The 21,939-nt window shown below is 41.2% G+C and overlaps 1 protein-coding gene and 1 long non-coding RNA gene across 2 annotated transcripts in view; both read left to right on the forward strand.

The window, feature by feature from the left end:
- The first annotated feature begins 1,949 nt into the window (after positions 1–1,949).
- On the forward strand, positions 1,950–5,239 carry LOC119864183. The gene is made up of 2 exons (XR_005373213.1): positions 1,950–2,105; positions 4,441–5,239. It is a non-coding gene; the product is annotated as an uncharacterized LOC119864183 (long non-coding RNA).
- Positions 5,240–15,664: 10,425 nt separating this feature from the next.
- Positions 15,665–21,939, forward strand: part of RSBN1L (round spermatid basic protein 1 like) — a 64,810-nt gene continuing 58,535 nt past the window's right edge. Inside the window, exon 1 of the mRNA XM_038562814.1 lies at positions 15,665–16,238. Within this exon, the coding sequence (XP_038418742.1) occupies positions 15,665–16,238 (574 nt within the window). The remainder of the gene's footprint in view (positions 16,239–21,939) is intronic.

Consider the following 21,939-nt stretch of genomic DNA (forward strand, 5'->3'; position numbering starts at 1 on the left):
TTGACCTGGATTTTATAGTAATATATTAGTTACAATATTAAGTAACATAGTAATCAATGTATTGCTGACTTCAGGATTTTGCAGACCCACACATAGGGTTATCTGTGTTTCCAAAGACATACATTTGACTTTTAGGTGTTACCTCTGGCCTTGAAAACTCTCTCAATCATACTGTTTGGGAACCTCAGGCACATGACTAATGTAGAACTTGTATAAAAAGGATCGGTTGCCTTTAGCACTTGAAGATTATACAGCCAGTATAATACGTGAGTTGCCTACAGTTCTCCCTGCACTGAATGATATACCATCAGACTTTTCAAAGCTATGAGTTCTGTTGGTAGGACCCTATTTTTGATTTTGGCTCCCTTTCTGCCTAATAGGGTTTTTAAACATAATTTTTTTCCCCAAAAACTGTTGCATATCACCACTCAAAACTTTAGTTTTGAACTGAAGGTCAAGTATTTCCTAATCCTTCTTCCTCTAACATAAACTATACCAAACACAAATGTGAACAGATTGTTTTCCACCTATATGGCTTTAAGAAATAGAGTAAGTACTGAGAAACTAAGCAATCTCTTCAAGTTAAAATTAATTATTAAATACAGAGACTAAAGAGAGGACATAAAGAGTTTGGACTCTTAAACATAAACCAACTCTTCAATGGCTTTCATTGTCTAACTGGGGTCTAGAAACTTTTTGACCACGCACCACATATTAGTTTTCGAAGGCCGCCAGAACAAAGTACCACAAACTGGATGGCTTAAACAACAGAAAATCATCTCACAGTTTTGGAGGCTAGAATCCATGATTGTGGTATCAGCACGAATGGTTCCTTCTGATGGCTGTGAGGGAAAGATCTTCTTCCCATAGCTTCTGAGGATATGCTGGCCATCTTGGACTTCCTTGGCTTATAGAAACACCAGCGCAATCTCTGCCTTCATCTTCATGTGGGTTGCTCTATTTTATAAGAACACCAGTTATATTGGATTAGGGGTCCACACTACTCTGGTGTGATATCATCTTAACTAATTATAACTGCAATGACCCTATTTCCAAATAAAGTCATATTCTGAGATACTAGGGTTAGGACTTCAACATGAATTTTGGGAGGACACAACTCAATCTGTAACACACCACAATATGTGCATATTTATTTACTCGTAAGTTATTTACATCCACTACTGCATTAGGAATTACATTTATTATAACCCCTATTTAATTAGAAATGTTAAAAAGATAAGGCAAAGGTAAATATATAAGTGGTAATATTTTCTTTCTGAACCGTGACAGATTGCCTTGCATACTCTCTGGATTGCACACATCTCACCAATCTCAAGGATAAAATCAAGCTCTTTGGCTCAACACACCTGACCCTCTGCCCTCTGTTCACTTCACCTGCTTCGTCTCCTGTCACCCCCAACATATCTGGCATTCCAACCAGTCTGAACTATTTGCAGTTTCCCACACGTGCAAGTCTCATTCTCAGTTCAACGACTCTGCACATGCTGTTTCCTATTTCTGGAATGCCCTCATTCTCTTTGCTTCCTGTAAACACACAGTCAACTACCAATCATTTTCTGAAACTCAGTTCTAATGTCATCTCTTTTGGGAAGCTTTCACTGAGTGCTCTAGGCAGCACGAAGCACTTTCTCGGTGCATGGAGTACCTCGTTCCTACCTCTAGCATGGCAAATCTCTGTTCACATATACATGTTAGGCTAAACTTGCATTTGATCATTTTTGACCTGCTGAAAAAACCAAAGCAATTTCATGTGGTTCAACTTAACATTTCACTAGACAACATGTCTACTGAGAGCAGGAATTGTGTTTTATTCATTCTTTTTAAAGATAGATTTATTTATTTATTTATTTATTTATTTATTTATTTATTTATTTATTTATTTATGATAGACAGAGAGAGAGAGGCAGAGACACAGGCAGAGGGAGAAGCAGGCTCCATGCAGGGAGCCCGACGTGGGACTTGATCCCGGGACTCCAGGATCACACCCTGGGTCAAAGGCAGGCGCCAAACCGCTGAGCCACCCAGGGATCCCCTGTTTTATTCATTTTTATGTTTCCAGTAACTAAAACGGAGTTTGGCACAAAGTAAGTGCTTAATATATGCTTCTTGAAATTAAGGAAAGGCTAACTTTAACACCACAGTCTACTTTCCGATTTTCCTTTTCAAGAATGGGGTAAGTATTGACTTGATCTCTCCTTTAAGAATAACCATTGGTTTAAATTTCATTGGCTTTATTTAGTTTAATAGCATTTTAAATCATTTTTCCCTGCTTGCCACCTGGCTCTGTGGCAAATATCCTTTCAAAATAAACATTTTTTAAAAATAGAGAAAAAGCTACCTAAATACTGTTTTATAACCAACATCAAAGTATTTAATGATTTTACTCTCAAAGTATTTGTATGCTTTCAAATTTAAAAAGTGAGTAATCGTAAGTGGGAATAGAAATAAGACAGCTAAATGAAGATATCAGTTGTGCAAAGTGAATGAAATTTTCAATTCCAACAATTTTTTAGTAAGAGCAAAAATAAATCTACTTTCAGAATTTCAAGTTTTCATTATTATTTGGTTTGCAAAAATGCTGTGAGGGGCACCTGGGTGGCTCAGTTGGTGAAGCATCCGATTCTTGGTTTCTGCTCAGGTCATGATCTGGGGGTAGTGCGATCAGCCCTGCCTTGGGCTCCAAGCTGGATGTGGAGTCCGCTTGGGATTCTCTCACTCCCTCTCCCACTGCCCCTCTCCATCCCTCTCTCTAAAATGAATAATAATGTTAAAAAGCTGTGATAACTGAAATGGTGTTTAGGCAAAATAGTCAAAAGGCAAAGGAGTTCTGTATGGCAAGCAGAACTATTCAGCTAAAGTCAGGAAGCAGTACCTGGTGAAACCCTGAGCAATTAGCAGGAAGTGAAACATGGTTACATGAACATTTTTCACTCTTCCTCATTAAAGCCCTCAAGTTAGTAAGACGTGTTCACTGACTCCTTAGCATGCCAAGGCAGTCGCAAGCAACACCTTTCACAATCTGGCTCTAGCCCGTTTGAGAGACTCCTCTCCTTTTAGATACTTCATGTCCTTTATACTTGAACTTTGATGAACTTCTTATAGAGAGTATTACATCGAACACATCATTCCTTATGTTTTTTCCAAATGTTCTTTCCTTAGCCTCAAAAGTCCTTCTTCTACCTTCTTTGTCTACTAATCTTTAATTCAGCTTGAATATTATCTTCTCCAGGACGCTTTTGCTTGCTTTTCCAGCTAAAGCTGTTGATTTACCTTTTCTATCTTCAATATACATCGTTCATGGTACTGCCACATTATTTTAACCACAATGCTAGAATTTATGTTAGTTCTTTTTCTTAATTTGAGAGATAGAGACAGAAAGAAGGTGAGTGGTAGGAGGTGCAGAGGGAAAAGAGGGAGTGGGACAAATAAACTCTGTGCTGAGCCCAGAGCCCCATGTGTGGCTCCGATCTCATGACCCTGAGATGATGATCTGAGCAAAGTCACGAGTCTGAGACTTAACTGACTGAGCCACCCGGGCACCCCTGTTATGTCTATATTCTTAATTATACCGTCATGCTGTGCTGGGTACATACCTATATTCAGTACAACAGTACTGAATAAGTGAGTAAGAAATGAGACGATAGTGTTGAATAATGAGGCACCAATGAAAGGCTTATTGGAAACATATCTTGTGACTAGAAAGTAAGGTCTGCTCCATGAGGAGGACAGGGACAGGTCTGCCCTGTCTACTGCAATAGTCAGAGACTCAACCTACTGCCTGGGACCATGCTTAATAAGTATTTGCTAACTTGAGGTGCCTGGTGACTCAATCTTGGGGATATGAGTTTGAGCACCTTGTTGGGTACAGAGATTACTTAAATAAATAAAAACTTAAAAAAATAAGCATCTGCTAACTAAACACAATGTACATGGAAAATAAGAAAAAGCAGAATAATAATTACTTGAAGATAAACTGATAGTACTATACCAAGGAATAAAGAAACTGTAGAAAATAATAACATCACTGATTAGCAAAAAAATTTTTTTAAATTACTAAACATATCATAAACATGAGAGATTATTCTGAGGGGCAGAAGAGGCAATGTGTGGTGATATAAATAGGGTTTATATTTTCAACTAGTTATAGAGTGATAATAGACATTATTAGTATGCCAATAGAAATAAAAATAATGTCCTTCACATCTTCAAAAAAAGTCTGTGTCATTTGCCACAAATAAATTTGTCTTTTTCTGTTTAATGCCTCTACCTGGAGTATCAGAAGTAGTACTGAATCCCAAATAAGTTATTTATTCATTTATAAGTACAGTATGACTATGTACCTGTCATTTATATTGGTTCTGCCTTAAGGTAGGCTTATTTTCCTACGATAATCACTGAAGCACTTCCCCTGGTTTCTAGAACTTGTGTGACTCCAACACCTGTGCCTACATACTGACAGTTCACTGTGAAGAAGTTGAAAAGACTGAATGTCCATATTCTTCCCACTTCTGACCGAGCTCAAGGTGATGAGCAAGGGACACTGCTAGTATTTGTGAACTCCGCTGGCAAGACTAAGGCTTCAAGGCAAACTCCACAAGTTACAATAACTTTGGCACTTGGACTTGTGCATCTATGTTGCAAGGCTGGTTATGGCAAACTCTGATCCCAGGTTTCATGCCTTGGTGTTCAAGGTTTCCAGGTACTAGATCTGTACCTTCTTTTCCTGTCCTCTTTCCCAAATGACAATAATACAGAACTTAGTATTTTTCACGTATTAAAATTCAGTATAGGGAAAAGACCAGGATTAATATCCTAAGAATAGGAATTACAGGGGCACCTGGCTGGCTCTGTTCGTGGAGCTTGCGACTTGTGATCTCAGGGTTGTGAGTTCCAGCCCCATGTTGGGTGTGGAGATTACTTAAAAATATAATCTTAACAAAAACAAAAAGAACAGGAATTACAACGTGAGTACATTAAAATCTACTTGTTTAGATTTAAAAGTTAACTTAAAAAGTGGTTATTTATTTGATGGTTCTTTAGCTGTTTAATGTTACAGATATTTTTCAATCAAAGATATAAAAGTACTTATTCAGGAAGAGCCAGCACCTGAATCTAAGGCAAGATTCATGTATTTCATGGCCTTGTAAATAAATATACAGAAAAGCTTTTCAAAGTAAAATCTGTGAAACTAAAAAAATAAAATGATAACTCTGTGACAGTCATGCCTTTGTAAATTCCTGGCTCTACATGCAGTATTTGCACAAAACTATGTTCTTCTAACTGTGGGTCATTCCCGTCACCCCTTGGAATCTGCTAGACCTACCTCAGGACGTTTAGGTTACCCAGAGCTTCTTGGAGCAACTAAATTATGTAAAGTGTCTCTAGAAGCTGAGGCCACTGTTTGTTTCTATAGGTCTGTTGGTCTTCCCTACTCTCTCCCACTCTCACGCCTTCCCCGGAAGTAATCCTGGCCTATTCTTTCATATGAGATAAAGCACCAGTGCCTAAGAAGCACTGCATCTTTTTTGAATGCATGTTTTCTGAATAGAGCAACTTAATTGACTGAAACCTCTCAAAAGGCCTAGTAAATGTTTAAATTTAAAATTTTGATGCTTCAGACTTCTGCTTCCCTTTGCAAGATAGGACATATTGGAAAGAAAATTGGTTTAGAGTCAGAATGGGGATGCCTGGGTGACTCAGCGATTGAGCATCTGCCTTGGCTCAGGGCGTGATCCTGGAGTCCTGGGATCGAGTCCTGCTTCGAGCTCCCTGTATGGAGCCTGTTTCTCCCTCTGCCTGTGTCTCTGCCTCTCTCTGTGTCTTTCATGAATAAATAAAAAAAAATCTTAAAAAAAAATTTTTTTTTAGCGTCAGAATGAATGTGGAATTCCAGTTCAGTTTTGAAAGTGCCTTGGAAAATTTTTCAAAGCATAGGATTAAGTGAAATGTCCACAAAAATGAGGCTTATACGAGGCACTCTACTGAGATAGGATACTTCTACCCACAGTGATGGTCTGATAGTGTGGCTGCAACTATGAAGCAGAGAATAGTTACTCTGGAGGCGAAGTGTACGAAGTGTACGTGTCTTCAAGAAGACAGGAAAGGAGATGTGGCAAAGAAAATTCACAAATTGGGTACAGGGTTGGGTTTTCAATCCAGACATTCTATGAGTTTATCATTTTTTCTTTTTACCTCTTATCACACCTAGGTTTCAAGTTTATAATATACTTTACCCTCTACCCACAAGTTACTAGTGAAAATAGTTCCTTCTTCCCAGAGAACTGAGAAGAACAACAAAACATGCTTTTCTTTTAGAGCTTTACAACATTGAATAAGGCTCCTGTCATACATTTTATAGACTTTCCAGCCCTTTCTAAAATGACCTGATATGTACCTTCTATATAAATGTTCTGGCAGCAAAATTAACTCCAAAAGAGACATTTATGGATGGTTTCTATTTACTCTATTTGGCCCCTTTTACTCTTTATACTTTTCTTCCTGCTTTGTGGTTCCACCTGACTCTTCAATGAAGCCTCTAAACTGCGGGCCACTCCCTCACTTCAATTTTCAACTTTACTTTCCCCTTCTTTGCTCTCCTTCTGCTGAACTTAAGTACATACTCAAACTACAAAGAAGATTGAGGTTGAGCAAGTAGTTGGCTCATATTTGTTGGAAAACGATATTACTGGTTAAGAGGTGAGAATTCAAAAAGAGGTGAGAATTCAACTCACCTAAAAACATTGAATAAAAAATACTTATATATGTTTTTTATAATATATTAAATATAAAATAAAATTTAAATATAAATATTTAAGGATAAAATATTTATATACATTAGGCTGAAGGCTTTGTCTTGGTCAGTTCCTGCCCTTTCTTTTTTTCCCTTATCCAAGTTCCAGGCAGGAGAGAAAGGCAGAACGTTAAATAGGCTAAGTGCTTCTTCCCACCCCTAAAAGAACTTCCTAAAAACCTCATCCAAAGATTTCCAACCATATCACTGCCCTCTCCAAGAGTAAGGGAGGTTGGGTAGGCTATTTTTTTTTTTTTTTTTTTTTAATATTTAAGCTAGGTACATGGCAAACCAAATGAAATAAAGATTCAGGTCAGGGGACACCTGGGTGGATCAGTGGTTGAGCATCTGCTTTTGGCTCAGGGCATGATCCTGGAGACCTGGGATTGAGTCCCCCATCGGGCTCCCTGCATGGAGCCTGCTTCTCTCTCTGCCTGTGTCTCTGCCTCTCTCTCTCTCTCTGATGAATAAATAAATAAAATCTTAAAAAAATACAAAAAGATTCGGTGGTAAAAAAGAAGGAGGTAAACATGTAGTAGCCAATCTCTGCCCCAGATGCGTTGAGTTTGAGGTGTTTCTGACATGTATATGGAAGATGTGGAAGGTCAGGTCACAAACACAGAGCACCAGTCAGCTTTAGAGATGTCCATTGGGAGCTGTTACTATAAAACCAATTTATGGAAGTTAATGCATGTTTGAGATTGTCCAGAATAAAGAATAATGTGCATGTGGGGGAAGGGCCCTTGAATTGAAATTTGAGGGCTTCCCCACTTAATAATGCTTGAGAAGAAGAGGAGGAACCTGTAAAATACTGTGAGAAGGAACTGGATGATAGATCTGAAATGTTTTTGAGACATCCAATTGAACTGATAGTGACAGTTGACTTTAACAGATAATCCTCTCCCAGTATCCCCACACCCATCCTTTATTTTTTTAATCTTTATTTATTTTTAAAAGATTTTATTTTTAAGTAATTTCTATACCCAACCAAGGCTAGAACTTACAACTCCAAGAGTCATATGTTCTACCAACTGAGGCAGCCAGGCGCTTCCATTCTTTCTTTATTTATTTTTTTAAATCTTATATTGGATATTATATGGCTAACCAAATGCTACCTAGGTGCTTTAATTTTGTAACTCCAATAAAATTGAGTGTCGTTTTTTTAACCATAATTATTTTAATTATTTCCATATGTTATATTTACAACATAAGTTTCAACACTGGGATCTCAAATAAGTTCTTTTCTACTTCTCATATTTAAAGATTGTAATCAGAGTGAGGGAAAGGATTTACATAATCATTACAGAGCCCAGTGTTGGTATGCCAGAGAAATTGTTGATCAATCTATGGTTCAGTGGGTTCTTGCCACATATGTATACATAGACTTCAAACTTGATAGAAATCTAATTTGCCAATAGAGAGGACATTAATATAGTATCATGCAGCTTCGTTAGTTTCCTTTTCTGGAGTTAATTCCAATACTTCTTTCAACAGGTTAGATGGATGCAATGTTGATCTAAAGGCTTTTTACTCCAATAGTATAACAGAAGGTTTTCAGATGAATAGAGACTACCTTTAGACTATATTTTGTTCTATTTAAGAGTTCTTTTTGAAATTTATTCAGAGTTGCTTAACTCCAGGGTTGTGAAGAGAGCTATCAAAGAATCAAATTGACCCTCTTACGCCAGGAACTACTTCATCTATTACCCAAACAGACCTTTCTTCCTAAAGGACAGGATTTTATCAGTGTTTTTCTTTTTCTTTTTTTTTTTTTTTATGATAGTCACAGAGAGAGAGAGAGAGATAGGCAGAGGGAGAAGCAGGCTCCGTGCACTGGGAGCCCGACGTGGGATTCGATCCCGGGTCTCCAGGATCGCGCCCTGGGCCAAAGGCAGGCGCCAAACCGCTGCGCCACCCAGGGATCCCTATCAGTGTTTTTCTTATAGCCCTGACCACCCTTATAGGAGGCATAATACCCACATAAAATCTCAGGCTATAAACTTGGTGTTGTTTTACCTATTCAGATCTGCAGCTGGAGCTATTCTGTACCTTTAGAAAAAAGTTATAGAATGGCATTCTCATTGTATGACTTTTCTTTTTTAATTAAAATTTGTTTGTTTAAGTAGGCTCTACACCCAATGTGGGGCATGAACTCACAACCATGCTCAACAACTGGGCCAGGCAGGCCCCTAGTTGTACAAATTTTCAATGTATCAATGTACAAATACATTAAGAGATAGTAACTATGACTGAAACCCACAAATAGTCATAACTTGATTCATCAGAAAGCTAAACTTTTGACTTTTTTGGTGGATATACCTTTGGACTACTATAGAACTATTCTAACAGTTTCTGGTGAAAACAATTACCTTGGCAAATTATAATACAGGATGAGTCGCTGACTGATTTGTCTATACTGATACAACCAATAAACACTTGTTGAGTGTTTAATGTACACAAGGCATTTTGCTAGATTCCACAGATACATAGGTGAATAAGAGCGGAAAAAAAATATATTATCTTTGTCCTTATGAAGCTTACTATTTACTGAGGGAGACAAATGATAAAAAGTAAATAAATAACTTTAAAGTAATTACAAGCAGTGAGAGGTGCTCTGGAAGAAAGAGAGTAATGAAAAGAGAGCCACCTAATTTGAATGACTAAGGAAGGCCTTTATGACATCTGCAAGAAGAGAGAGTTGAGGTTGGGAGGAGGAAGCACTCCAGGCAGGGGAAACAGCCTGGGCAAAGGATCTCAGAGAGGAATAGGCATGATCAAGGAACAGAGAGAAAGCTAGTGTGGCTGAGACAGCATGAGCAAAGAGGAGTGTGGCATGGTATTAAGGTAGAAATCAAAATCCTACAGCAAGAGTCAGTAAACTATGTTTTGTAGGTCAAATCTAGCCCACTTCCTAATTTTATAAAGTTTTGCTGGAACACAATTGTATATTTGTTTACATGCTGTCTATGGTTGCTTTTGTGCAATAAGCAATAGTTGTTAAGAAGACCATGTGGGGGCAGCCCCGGTGGCTCTGCGGTTTAGCGTCACCTTCAGCCTGGGTGTGATCCTGGAGCCCGGGGATGGAGTCCCACGTCAGGCTCCCCGCATGGAGCCTGCTTCTCCCTCTGCCTGTCTCTGCCTCTCTCTCTCTCTGTCTCTGTGTGTGTGTGTGTCTCATGAATAAATAAATAAAATCTTTTAAAAAAAAAAAAAAAAAGACGACCATGTGGTCTGCAAAGCCTAAAATATTTATTACCTGATTCTGTTTATTTATTTTTTAAAGATTTTATTTATTTATTCATGAGAGACACACAGAGAAAGGCAGAGACACAGGCAGAGGGAGAAGCAGGCTCCCTGTGGAGCCTGATGCAGGACTCGATCCCAGGACCTCGGGATCAGGACCTGAGCCAAAGGTGGACGCTTAACCACTGAGCCACCCAGGCATCCCTACCTGACTCTTTAAAAACAAGTTTGTTGGCCCTGTACTAGATGTGGACTAAATTAGAACTAACAACATGGTAGTTGAAAAGGTCAGGCTTTCCTAAAGCACGGAACCACCCTTTACAAGTGATAGGTCAAGTCAGAAAGACACATAAAGATGAACAGGTCAATGTGGTAGAGGCAGGACTTTGAGATGTCCAAGCCAGATGGGTAAAAGAGATGTCTTTAAGGTTAATATAGGGTTTTATAAAGCGAAGGATCCTTATTATCCAAGGATGTCAGGAACCTGGACAAGGTCAGAAGATAGTACACCTGCAGAGTAAAAATGTAGTTTAGCTCAGGAATATTGGAGGGCATCATGTATAGAGAAAGCAGATTCCAAGACGTGCAGAGGGCAGTTCTAAGCACTGGTAATGACCATTTATTATGGATAAAATCTGAGCATAAGTTGACCCCTGAACGATGCATGGGTTAGGGTGCTATGTGTAGTCAAAAATCTGCACACAACCTTTGATTCCCTCAAAACTTAACTACTAAGAGCCTACCATTGACCAGAAGCCTTAACATTAACAATTAGCACATATTTTGTATGTTGTATGTGTTATATATCGTATTTTTTTTTATTTTTTTATTTATGATAGTCACACAGAGAGAGAGAGAAAGAGAGAGAGAGGCAGAGACACAGGCAGAGGGAGAAGCAGGCTCCATGCACCGGGAGCCCGACATGGGATTCGATCCCGGGTCTCCAGGATCGCGCCCTGGGCTAAAGGCAGGCGCCAAACCGCTGCGCCACCCAGGGATCCCTTTAAGGATTTTATTTGAGAGAGAGAGAGCATGTGTGCACACAAGCAAGGGGAACAGCAGGCAGAGGGAGAGGGAGCAGGGAGCCTGATGGGGCTTGACCCCAGGTCCCTGGGATCCTGATTTGGGCCAAAGGCAGCCGCTTAACCCAGGCACCCCTATATATTTTATCCTTATAATTAAGATAGAAAAAAACATTATTAAGAAAATCATAATACAGAGAAAATACATTTATAGTATTGTACTGTATTTGTTGAAAAAAATCTGCATATAAGTGGATCATGCAGTTGACATTTATGCTATTCAAGGCCCATTTTTATTTGCTTAGCATCCATGCCAGCAATTGACAAAGGGAGGGTTGTGGATTAATAAACAAACAAAACTCTCAAAAGGTACCTGATCCGAACTAAGCTATTCTTTTCTAGCTCTGAAGTCAGACTGGGTTACATGACTCACAGATATATTTTGTTTGGCTTACACAGCCTCTTAGGAGATCTCACATTAAAAAAAAAAATCTAGTGGGCAGGTAGGCCCACTTCATTTCCATATGGGAATAATCAGCTAGAGACTAGAAACAAATGTTCCTTGAGATAAAGCATGTATTCCCAGTTTTCCACAGTCCTCACCACTTCCTATTCCATTACATTCATCCTGCTTTATTTTTTATTATTTTTTAAACTACCAAGACTATTTGGCATTCAAGTTTGTAACCCCAGATCCCCATCTTAGCATAAAGATCACAAACCTGCACTTTTATATACTTCTTTTCAACATACATTTATTGAGCACTGACCGTATCTCAGATACTATGCACACAAATATAAATACTGCAGTATTTTTGCCTTAGAGGCTCACAGGCTAGAAGCAGAGACCAATGTGTTAAATGATCCTACACAGAATGACGATGGCATCAAGGCATGACCAAATCTAATTGGCAATTCAGGAAACACTGCACAAGGGAGATCTTTGAACTAAACCTTGAAGGGTAAGTAGACCTTTAGTATTATATTCCAGGTAGAGGAAACAATGTACAAATGCACACGGAGTGCAACTCTCTTGGCAATTAAAGGTGGTTCAGAATAGATGAAAGAGAGGGAAGCTGTAGAAGAGTGAGAAAGGCAGGAATGCTGGGGTTACACATCAAGAATGGCTTGTGTCTAGAATATTGGATGGCTTATTAGCATGGACACTGAGGTCAGTTAAAATGTTGGCTGAAGGGTAGGGGCGATGAACATGAGCAAAGTAGTAAAGTCTTCATTAAGTGTGGCAAAAGGACCAGGAAGTCAATGAAGGATGGTACAGCCAAACTACAAAAATCTGATAGAAGGGAGAGCTTTTGGCATGATAGTGAAAGAGTAATAATAACCTGAAATTCTGTGATGTAGAACTGGGGAAGTGATCCCCAGCTCACAGAGAAGGAACAACTTTCAACTGTACAGACTGTATCCTCAGAGTTTCAAACAAGATGGAGAAGCAGGATATACGGTAGTATGTTTTCAAGAGAGCTGTTGTTTTGGAGGGAATGAAAACGGATGGAAGGGATTACCAGGGAGTTGACAACAACAACCAAAAACGAAAGAAATGGGAATAAAAAGAACAGGCACAGACAAGGTAGGAATCTTGTCCTGATAGGGAAGAAGAGGTAGGCTTTTCTAAACAAGTGAGACTTGGCTTGAGCTGAGATCTAAAGTATGTGATTTCTCACAGGCATCTCATGTTCAACAGATCAAGGTCAAGGAGTAGCCCAAACCTGTCACTCTTCCAACATTTCTTAGCGTGGTGAACTGTACCATTGTTTCTAGAGTCATTCAGGTTAGAAACATAGGAGGTATTCATGATATCTGCCTCCATTATGCTCATTATCCAACTATCATATAAGCATCAGGTAAAAAGAAAAGCATTCCAGGCAGTGGAAACAACATATGCAATACTTTTATGTTGAAAGACAGCATGGTGCAATCTAGACACTAAAGAGCTTTCACCTCGGTATAGATGAAGAAGGGACTAGTTCATGACGGGTCATATAGGTCATATTAAGGATGTGTTCTTTATCCTAAGAGCAATGGAAGCCATTGGCTGGTCTGAAGCAAGGAAAATGATATGACCAAATTTAGGGTTTGAAAAGAGCATTCTGAAAAGAAAAAAAGAAAAGAGCATTCTGGGTGGAATGGAGAGCAGATCTGAGAAAACAAGGATATAATGGGATGACAAACAAGGCCAGTGTAGTAGATTAAGTCAACAGGAATGGGTGATAGTGATGGGAATTCTCTCCTAGTTCAATGTTATAAGTATTGATCTAGTTGAAACATGATGGCTGATTACACAGGAGAGAAAAAAAGATAACTGAGCACTTATAACAGATAACTGATTGCCCTTAGACCTGGAAGGATCTTCCTCCTCCTGCAAAGAGCAAGGAGTCCGTGAGATCAAGGTGCCATGTCTGCCTAGATCAGAGGGACGACAAAGCTGCTGATTACATAGCACTGCAGGAAGTGAGGGATGTGGACATAAGCTTGGACATGTTAGCATGGTCCCTTGTGGTGTGGTGGGTGAAGAAACTTGGAATAGATACAGAAAAGGGTCTGGCTGAGAATACTCTAAGTCTGAGAATTATAAATTTAAACCTGGTCTTCCAGATTACTATTTCAGCCAAGGTAGTAGAGTAGGATACATTTTTCATTTTTATTTTTTTTAAGATTTATTTTTTTAAGTAATTTCTACACCCAAAGTGGGACTCGAACTCACAACCTTGAGATCAAGGGTTGCATGCTCCACTGACTGAGCCAGCCAGGTGCCCCAAATTACATTTTTAATAAGTTTGTTATCTTGATTTATAACTTCAATCCTTAGACACATGGTAAATGAACCTTCAAGCCACACTCTTGGCCAGGCTCTGCAAATTTAGGGTGAGGACTGATAAGAGTGTGTAACAGTATAAAGGACTCTAATGCAAGCAGAAACAAATTCATGAGGGTTAGAGTCTGGGTCCTTATCAAGTTGGATTTTACAGACTTCTGTGGGAGATGAGGAAAATAAACGGTGCAAGTTTCCAGGTAGTATATTAATGTATATGAGACACATTTATATACCTGGAGGATCAATTATGAGGCTATTTTAACTGTAATGGTTTCAGTGTGATTTTGAAAAGCTCCTTGAATGTGGTAAAAGTTTAGAGCATGGAAGAGACCGCAGTGACCATGTAACTGAATTTATTCAAATAAGACAGAGGTTCTGACAGTTGAGGCACTGTGACTGAGGGTGCAAAGCTAGTTACTAGCCAATCATTTGCAGCCCCATCCTCTCTGTCCACTCTTCCAACAATGCTACTTTCCCTGAGGACATGCTTCACAAAATTTTCATTTTCTTTCATCGTCACGTATTAAAAGAAATACTTTCATTATCTTAAAAATTTGAGGCACCTAAAAAAAATAAGTCCATTACTAAATTTTGACTCCAAACTATTCTAAACGAACAAAAAAAAAAAAAAAAAAAAAGGGAAAAGAAAACTAAAAAAATTCCGATTTCATGAAGTCACAAGGATCAGTAATCCTGGAACGTTACTTCTGTTTTCCAAAAAGCTACAGGTAACATCGGGCTCCTTTTAGGACTTAAGGGTATTCTCCTCATCTGTCTGCTTTTATTCTTAAATCTACTTCTTTGGCTTGTTAACCTCAAGGGAGACCTCAGAGTGGAATTAAAGTTGTGCTCCTTGCTTTGGCTGCAACCGTGTCACTCTGATCTCTCTCTCCCAATTCCTTAGCTTTTCTAAACCAGAAATCAACACGCACGCTCCTAAGAAAAAAGCATCGAACACTCTCAGGATGCTAACCGCTAGTTTACAGTTGGGAAAAAAAAATCATCCTTGCTTTCCAAACATCGATAAATATCGCTGAAACAGACTTTTCTTAGGAAGTCTCGGTTGAAACAACTGCGATAAAATGAAGATCTTTAAGAGGGTGTCCCAAAAGTCCAAAAGAAAAAAAAAATGTTTTCCAGGGAGTCTTACCTTCCAGCTCAGAAGTAATCCGAGAGTTCTGGGTCTGCGGGGACGCATCAGAGGCGGCGATGTGAGCGCCGGGGGCACCGCGGGTCGGGCCCGCCGCCCAGCGATCCGCAGTCGCTCCCCCCCACGGCCGCCGCCGCACCGGGGAAGGACTCGATTCCGCACAGAACTGCGTCCTGCGAGCTGAGCGTCGGGGCACTTGGGCTTCCTGGGCGCCAGGAGACGCGCAGGGACCAAAGGCCCCAGCGATCCAGCACGCGGTCCGACCCAGGAGCAGCCGTTCGGGGCGGGCGCAGCCGGGGGTCCCGAGCTGGGGGGCTCGCGCCCGCCGCTCCCGAGGAACCGGGAAGCCCCGCCCCCGCAGCCCGCGCCCCGCTAGCCACGCCCCGCGGCGCTCCGACCTCCCACACTGGGCCGCTGGGCGGCACCGCCCCTTCGGCGCCAGACTCACGCCTCTGGTTGGCTCCCAGAGGGATCCCTCAGCGCGCCTCGCCCAATAGGAGGCTCCGCCGGCGGCCGGCCGCCCCGCCCCCGCCCGCCCCTCGCGGAGGGCCCGCCCCTGCCCCGCGCCCGGGAGCGGAGGAGAGTAAATACAACAGGAGCGCAAAATGGCGGAACCGCCGGGCCCAGTGCACGGCGCTCCCGCCGCCGCCGCCGCCGCCGCCGCCGCCGCCGCCGCCGAGAAGGAACCGTTTGGCAAATTGCAGCCCCCGTTCCGGGACCCACCGGGTCCTCTGTCGGCCAAGAAGGTCCGGACTGAGGAGAAGAAGGCGCCGCGGAGACTGAACGGAGAAGGGGGCAGCGGCGGGAGCAGCAGGCAGCTGCAGCCGCTGGCGGCACCTTCGCCTCAGGGCTATGGCAGCCCCGCGCCCTGGGGCTTCCCGGCGCCGCCCGCCGCGCCCTCCCCGCCCTCCGCTCGGGGCACTTTCTCTTTCTCGGCTGGCGCGGCGGTCCCTTCCTCAGCCTCCGCTCCCTCGCCGCAGCCGGTGCCGCGCAGGCTGCTGGTCCCTCCTCCGCCGCTGCGCGCTCAGCCGCCCCACCTCGCGCTGCCCGCCGCCGCCAAGCCGCGCCGGCCCAAGGAGAAGCGGGACAAGGAGAGGCGGAGGCACGGCCTGGGCGGCGCGGGCGAGGCCGGCGGGGCCGCCCGCGCGGAGAACGGGGAGGTGAAGCCGCTGCCGCGAGGTGGGTGCCGCCGCCGCCGCCGCCGCCGCCGCCGCCGGGGGGGGGGGGGGGAGGGGAGGGGAGGGGAGGGCGCCCCGGGGCCGGGCAGGGGGAGCGCGGGCGGGCGGGCGGGCGCCGGCCGGTCCTCAGCAGGCGGTCGCGCAGCCCTTGGGGACAGGAAATGGAGCCTGAAATTTCGGTCGCTGCGACGGGAAGGGCCCAAACTCTTTTAATGTGTTTTTAAAAAAATTATTCTTATTTTGTTATATTGTTTGTCTCCATCTCCCAGTGCCTGCGCCGCAGAGATCTGTCGCCCTGTGTGTGGGTGCCCGCCCGGGCGAGCGGGGCTCCGGGGGAGCCGGGGAGGCGGCGCCATCGCCCGGGGGTCGCGGCCTCGAGCGGTCTAGGCCGTGCGGACGCGGTGGCACAATTGCGTGTCCGTGACACGGGCTCCGACGCCAGAAAATCCTGTCAAGAAAAGGGGTGTGGAGAGCGGCGGCGTCCGCTGGAAGCCCCCGGAGGCCCGAGCTCTCCATCCCCGTCAGGGAAGTGAGGTGGTGCGCAGGGCCCGGGGGCGCCGTCCGCCCCGCCTCCCCGAGTGGTCGGGGGCGGGGGGGTCCTGGTCGGAGTACCGCCGCCCTTCAGAAAGGATTTTCAGCCATATTCTTTCTTTTCTTTTCTTTTCTTTCTTTTTTTTTTTTTTCCTGTAGCAAATGATAAAATCAGGAGCGTGGATGGTTTTTTTTCCGGCCACATCAAGTGACTGCAGTAGGTCTTAACAGCAGAAAATGGCAAATTCATAAGCGTCCCTCTCAGACCGGGCTAGGCAGTTCTCTCCTAAAATGCGAGCTAGCCCTACGATTCTCAGTATTTACCTCAGATAGATGGCACTGCTTATTTAGTTGTTGGTCCACGATCGTCTGACAGTGGTACCACCTGGAGAGTGGTTGGAAATCAGGTACTTGTGGGATCAAAACCCTCAAGCGTACCGCGATCGTCGTTATAAATACACATGGAGAATGTGGCCTGAAAGTACTTTTATTCATTAGGAACAATGACATGTCAAGCAGTTTTGGCATCGCTGGTCTAATTGCAGCTTAAATCATGAATAATTCTCTGTATGTTCGAATTAGAACGGCCAGTTTTCATGATTTTTAAAATGCTGCACAGGCGTATGGAGGAGCAGGGTTACATCTTCCCTGCTGTTTTGCCTGCGGAAAAGCTTGGGCAACAGGCAGAGCCTTCCTGCCCTGGCCCAGGGCGAAGTTCTCTCTCTCTCTCTCGTGTTGCTTCTAGGAAAGTGGCTTTGAGGATGGAAGTTTTGCTACTTTTAGTCTGGAATTGTAGGTGGTTAGTATTTTAAAGCTCTTTTTTACGCTTACCTTTTAAAGTGCCTCAAAGTCCGCCTTCGCAGCTTAGTGTTAGCCTTACTGTGATGTGTAAACAGTGTATTTGTTCTTCTGAGTTCTTTGAATGAGGAAGTAAATGTGGAGTATGACAGTGTCAGTGCATTGGAGTGGCTGAAAATCGTAAGCATTCTTTCACAAGTCTAACTTAAAATACGGTGCTTAAAAATGGCCCTTCAAGTGAAATGGCTGTTAGGAAGAAATCTAATTTTTTAAATTGCCTTTAGAATTCTTAATTTTGAAGGCTACACCTTATGAAGTCTTAATATGAGGAATTATAGCTTCTACATTAGGATGTGGGGAACATGTTTTTCTGTGACCTGTGTAGGGTTTTTTGGTTTTGTTTTGTTTTTGAGTAGTGACTAGATATAAACACTGTCGTAAGATTTTCATTTTTTCGAGAGAAATGCTATTTTACTGAGGAAAAACAAGAGAAGTATTTTTTCAGTGTCTTAATGATTAATGGTGAAAATCTTTCTTGAGTATTCTTACCCTTCTACAGTTCAATTTTAACTAAATTGAGATTCTGTTTTAAAAAATTAAGAATATTCTTAAGCAAGTGTTATTAAAATATAAACTTACATTAATTCAATATAAATATAATTACAAATCTGAAAATCCTAAATTGTAATACAGTCTTGTTTCTCTGGGCTTTATGTAAGAATCCTAGTGAATGGTTGGTTGGGGCATCTGGCTGCCTCAGTTAGTGGAGCATGCGGTTCTTGATCTTGGATCAGTGAGTTCGAGCCCCACCTTGGGTTTAGCGTTTACTTAAAAAAAAATAAAATCTTAGTGAGTGGATGTGTCTATTGTTTTAGATATATAGCTCTTTCCAGTGTTTCTCTAAGTTAAATAGTTCATGGATAGCACATAGGATATGTTCAGTGTCCCCAATTATCCCATGCTGGCCGATTGAAGAGTTTGAATCAGAATAGGAACTGAGCTATAAAGACACCTAAGCAAAGAAAATAGATCCCTTCCCTCAAAATGCAGACATTCAAACATTCAAAAAATCTAATTTCCAACTCCATTAACTAGTTGAGTTCCTGTATGGTAGTAGGGTTTTTTGTTTGTTTGTTTTTTGTTTTTAATCTTTAGTGAGAATTGCTAAATTTTTTACGTTGGCTACCATTCTAACAGGAATTACTTGGATTAAATGAAACTGTGTGTGAAAAGGGTTGACAGGCCATTTAATACATGTTATTTGAGTCAGAAACATGATGATTTTAACCCCATAACAATTTCAGAAGTGGATTAGTCCAGACAGAGTAAAGATCATTGGCAGATTTGAATGTTAAGAGTGATAAACAGAATTACAAAGGCATACCAGTCTAATAAGCCCATTTAGTATAGCGCTTGGGGCTTTTCACACCTAAAACCTATGAGGCCATCCAGTCATAGTGCAGTAGCTGACTTCCATGATAGCCTGAGTCATTATGTAAAAATTAAACTTATTTCTTATAAAAAGAAAATGTACAAAGCTTTTTAGATTTAGTTGTTAGGGAGGTAATCTACTGAAGAGTTCATCTCCCATTTTCCTTTAAGATTGAATAAATTTTTGATTTGTTAAATGCGGAAGATAAAAGTGGACATGTATTGAAGGTATCCGACATTAAGAATTATAGCAAATAGCAGAACAAACATATTAGATAACAAATGTCTTAATGATTCCAGTAACTAATAAAAAGTGTATAGATCTTATAATTTTTGTTAGTGTTTTTGCTTTGCATTTATTAACTTATTTTTTTCCTTAGAATGATCCTGTGAAGTATCCCAAGATAAAACCAGAGCATTTCACAGAATGTTTGCCTTGAAAGTATAGTTATAGAATTTAACTCTAATGAAAAGAGGCTTTTTAAAAGAATTGATTAATCATTTTTGTTTCAATTTTCATTCTAGTTAATTAGTTAGTATACAGTGTTATATTTGTTTCAGGTATATGATACAGTGATTCAACAATTCATACATCGCTTTGTGCTTACCACAAGGGCACTCATGAATCCCCATCATCTATTTAACCCATCCCCTCACCCACTGGTAACCATCGGTTTGTTCTCTATATTTAAGAGTCTATTAGAAGTGATTTGAAGTATGTAAATACCAGTGATTTAAAGAGATAGATGCTGGAAGATGTTTCAAACTATACCTTTCCTTATTTTTCGAATATTGTTAATTCCACAATTTTAAGTTAAATTCATATTCAGAAGTTTCTCATTATAACCACTTATTTGTCACTGCTGAAATAGTTTACTATGATTTCATTTTTTTGTGTAACCTTTGTTTTTCATACCTCTTTTTTTTTCATTTGCTTAGTTTTGTCTGGCCAAGTCTTTCTATACACCCTCCAGCAGCTGCATAAAATGCTTCTCTGTACAATTTTCCACATGGTCAAATCTGTCAGATAAACTTATCAGTTGTATTTGTTCCTGTAGTCATCTCTTCTGTAGCTGTCTTTCTTCCTGCTGTAGTCCGGATTGTTTTCTCCTTAGGCCTGCTGCAAAGCTGTCATCTTGGGACTTCCCTTAGCTGACATTCTGGGAATTTCTTTCACTTTCCTTGAGTCCCTTTTTTCTGGATTCTATGCCTGCCTTTGGTTTATTCCTTCATTTTGGTTTCCTCTACTACTACTGTGAAAGTGTGTGTTGGAAATACTTTTTTTCTTTGGATTTATTTTTACCCTCACGCTAGACTGTTTGGCTGTTGAGAGATTTCTATATTGGAAATCATTTTCCCTCAAAAGTTTGGAGATATTCCCATATTGCCTGGCTTCCAATGTTGATGTTGAGAAATTTGATCTCCAAAAAGTTGTCTTTTTTTCCACAATCTGGGAGATTTCAACCCTTTCATTGAATTTTTAAATTTTAGGTCTGTTTTAAAACAATGTTATGAGCTCTGGTTCTTTGTTCCTGTATTGTAGCATCTTGTTCCTTTTTCATGGCTGCAGCATTTGTTATCTCTTCAAGGATGTTAATTATAGTTTCTTTGTTTCTTGCATTGTTTTTGGTTCCTCTAAAACATTTTTGTTGTTGTTGATTTTGGTCTTGGAGGCTTTCTTCAGATGTTCGTGATCCTTAGCAGTTCCTTCATATACAAGGAATGTTCAAAGCTGATTGAAAGTTCACCGGGCATGCTTGAGCATGGCTTAGTGACTAATGAACTCCCATTTTCTATCCCCCCCCCCTTTTTTTTTTTTTAAGATTTTATTTTTAAGTAATCTCTACACTCAGCGTGGGGCTTGAATTTATAACCCAGAAACCAAGAATCGCATATTCTACCAACTGGGCCAGCTGGCACCCCCCGCCCTCCAATATTTTATCTGTACTTCTTTCCTCTGGGTAGTGGGTAAGAGAGTTTTCATTTTCTTCAGATAAAGGTCCTTCATTTTTCTGTCTGTGTAATTGGAAAAATGGAGAGGAGAGGATTGATAGAGGTAATGAGTTTAGATGGCAGGGCTTTAGTGCTGGGTGGAGAAAGAAAGCTGTAAATTTGACCATTCAGTTTCTAAATTTACATTTAATCTACCTGTTTTCATACCAACATTTCACTTCTTATTCTATGTTGGATGTACCTGAGCTTGGAGTTACTCTGATTCAGTTTTGCTGGAGATCATACCTCTCATTCCTTTGGGGGCCAAGGGGAAAGGAGAGAGAGAGAGATTGAGAGAGCATGTGAGAGCATAATAGAAGAAGATTAATGTAAGTTCCTACAGAAAGAGATAATGCTAAACAATCCTATTTACTCTGCAGTACTCCTGGAAAGGCTTAGAAATTGCAGATGGTGAGAAAGGCAAGAGGTTCTGCAGAATCAACCGCCACTCCTCCCATGCACACACCTACACATAGTCTCTCCCTCTGTCTCCCTCTTTCTATATATGTTACAGCATGTGTCAGAATTCCTTTTTAAGGCTGAATAATGTTCCATTGTATGTATATACCACATTTTGTACGTTTATCCCTTGATGGACACTTGGGTTCTTTTACCTTTTGGCTATTATGAATAATGCTGATATGAACATGGGTGTACCTACATCTGTTGGAGTCCTTGCTTTCAGTTCTTTCAGATATGTGCCCTAAAGTAGAATTGCTGGGTCATATGGTAATCTTTTAATTTTTATAAGGAGCTGCCATACTGTTTTCCATAGTAGTTAAATCATTTTATATTCCCACCTGCTGTGCCCAAGGGTTAATTGCTTAGTATCAAAAAAGTAAATATAAGTAAACAGACAAAAAACTCCCGATAACATTTATTTGGAGCAGATACTTGTGAAATCAATGTGTGGTCAGCCATGATAGCTTAGGAAATAAAGTTTGGGGGTT

This window comes from Canis lupus, chromosome 18 (genome assembly GCF_011100685.1).
Source record: "Canis lupus familiaris isolate Mischka breed German Shepherd chromosome 18, alternate assembly UU_Cfam_GSD_1.0, whole genome shotgun sequence".
NCBI lineage: Eukaryota > Metazoa > Chordata > Mammalia > Carnivora > Canidae > Canis > Canis lupus.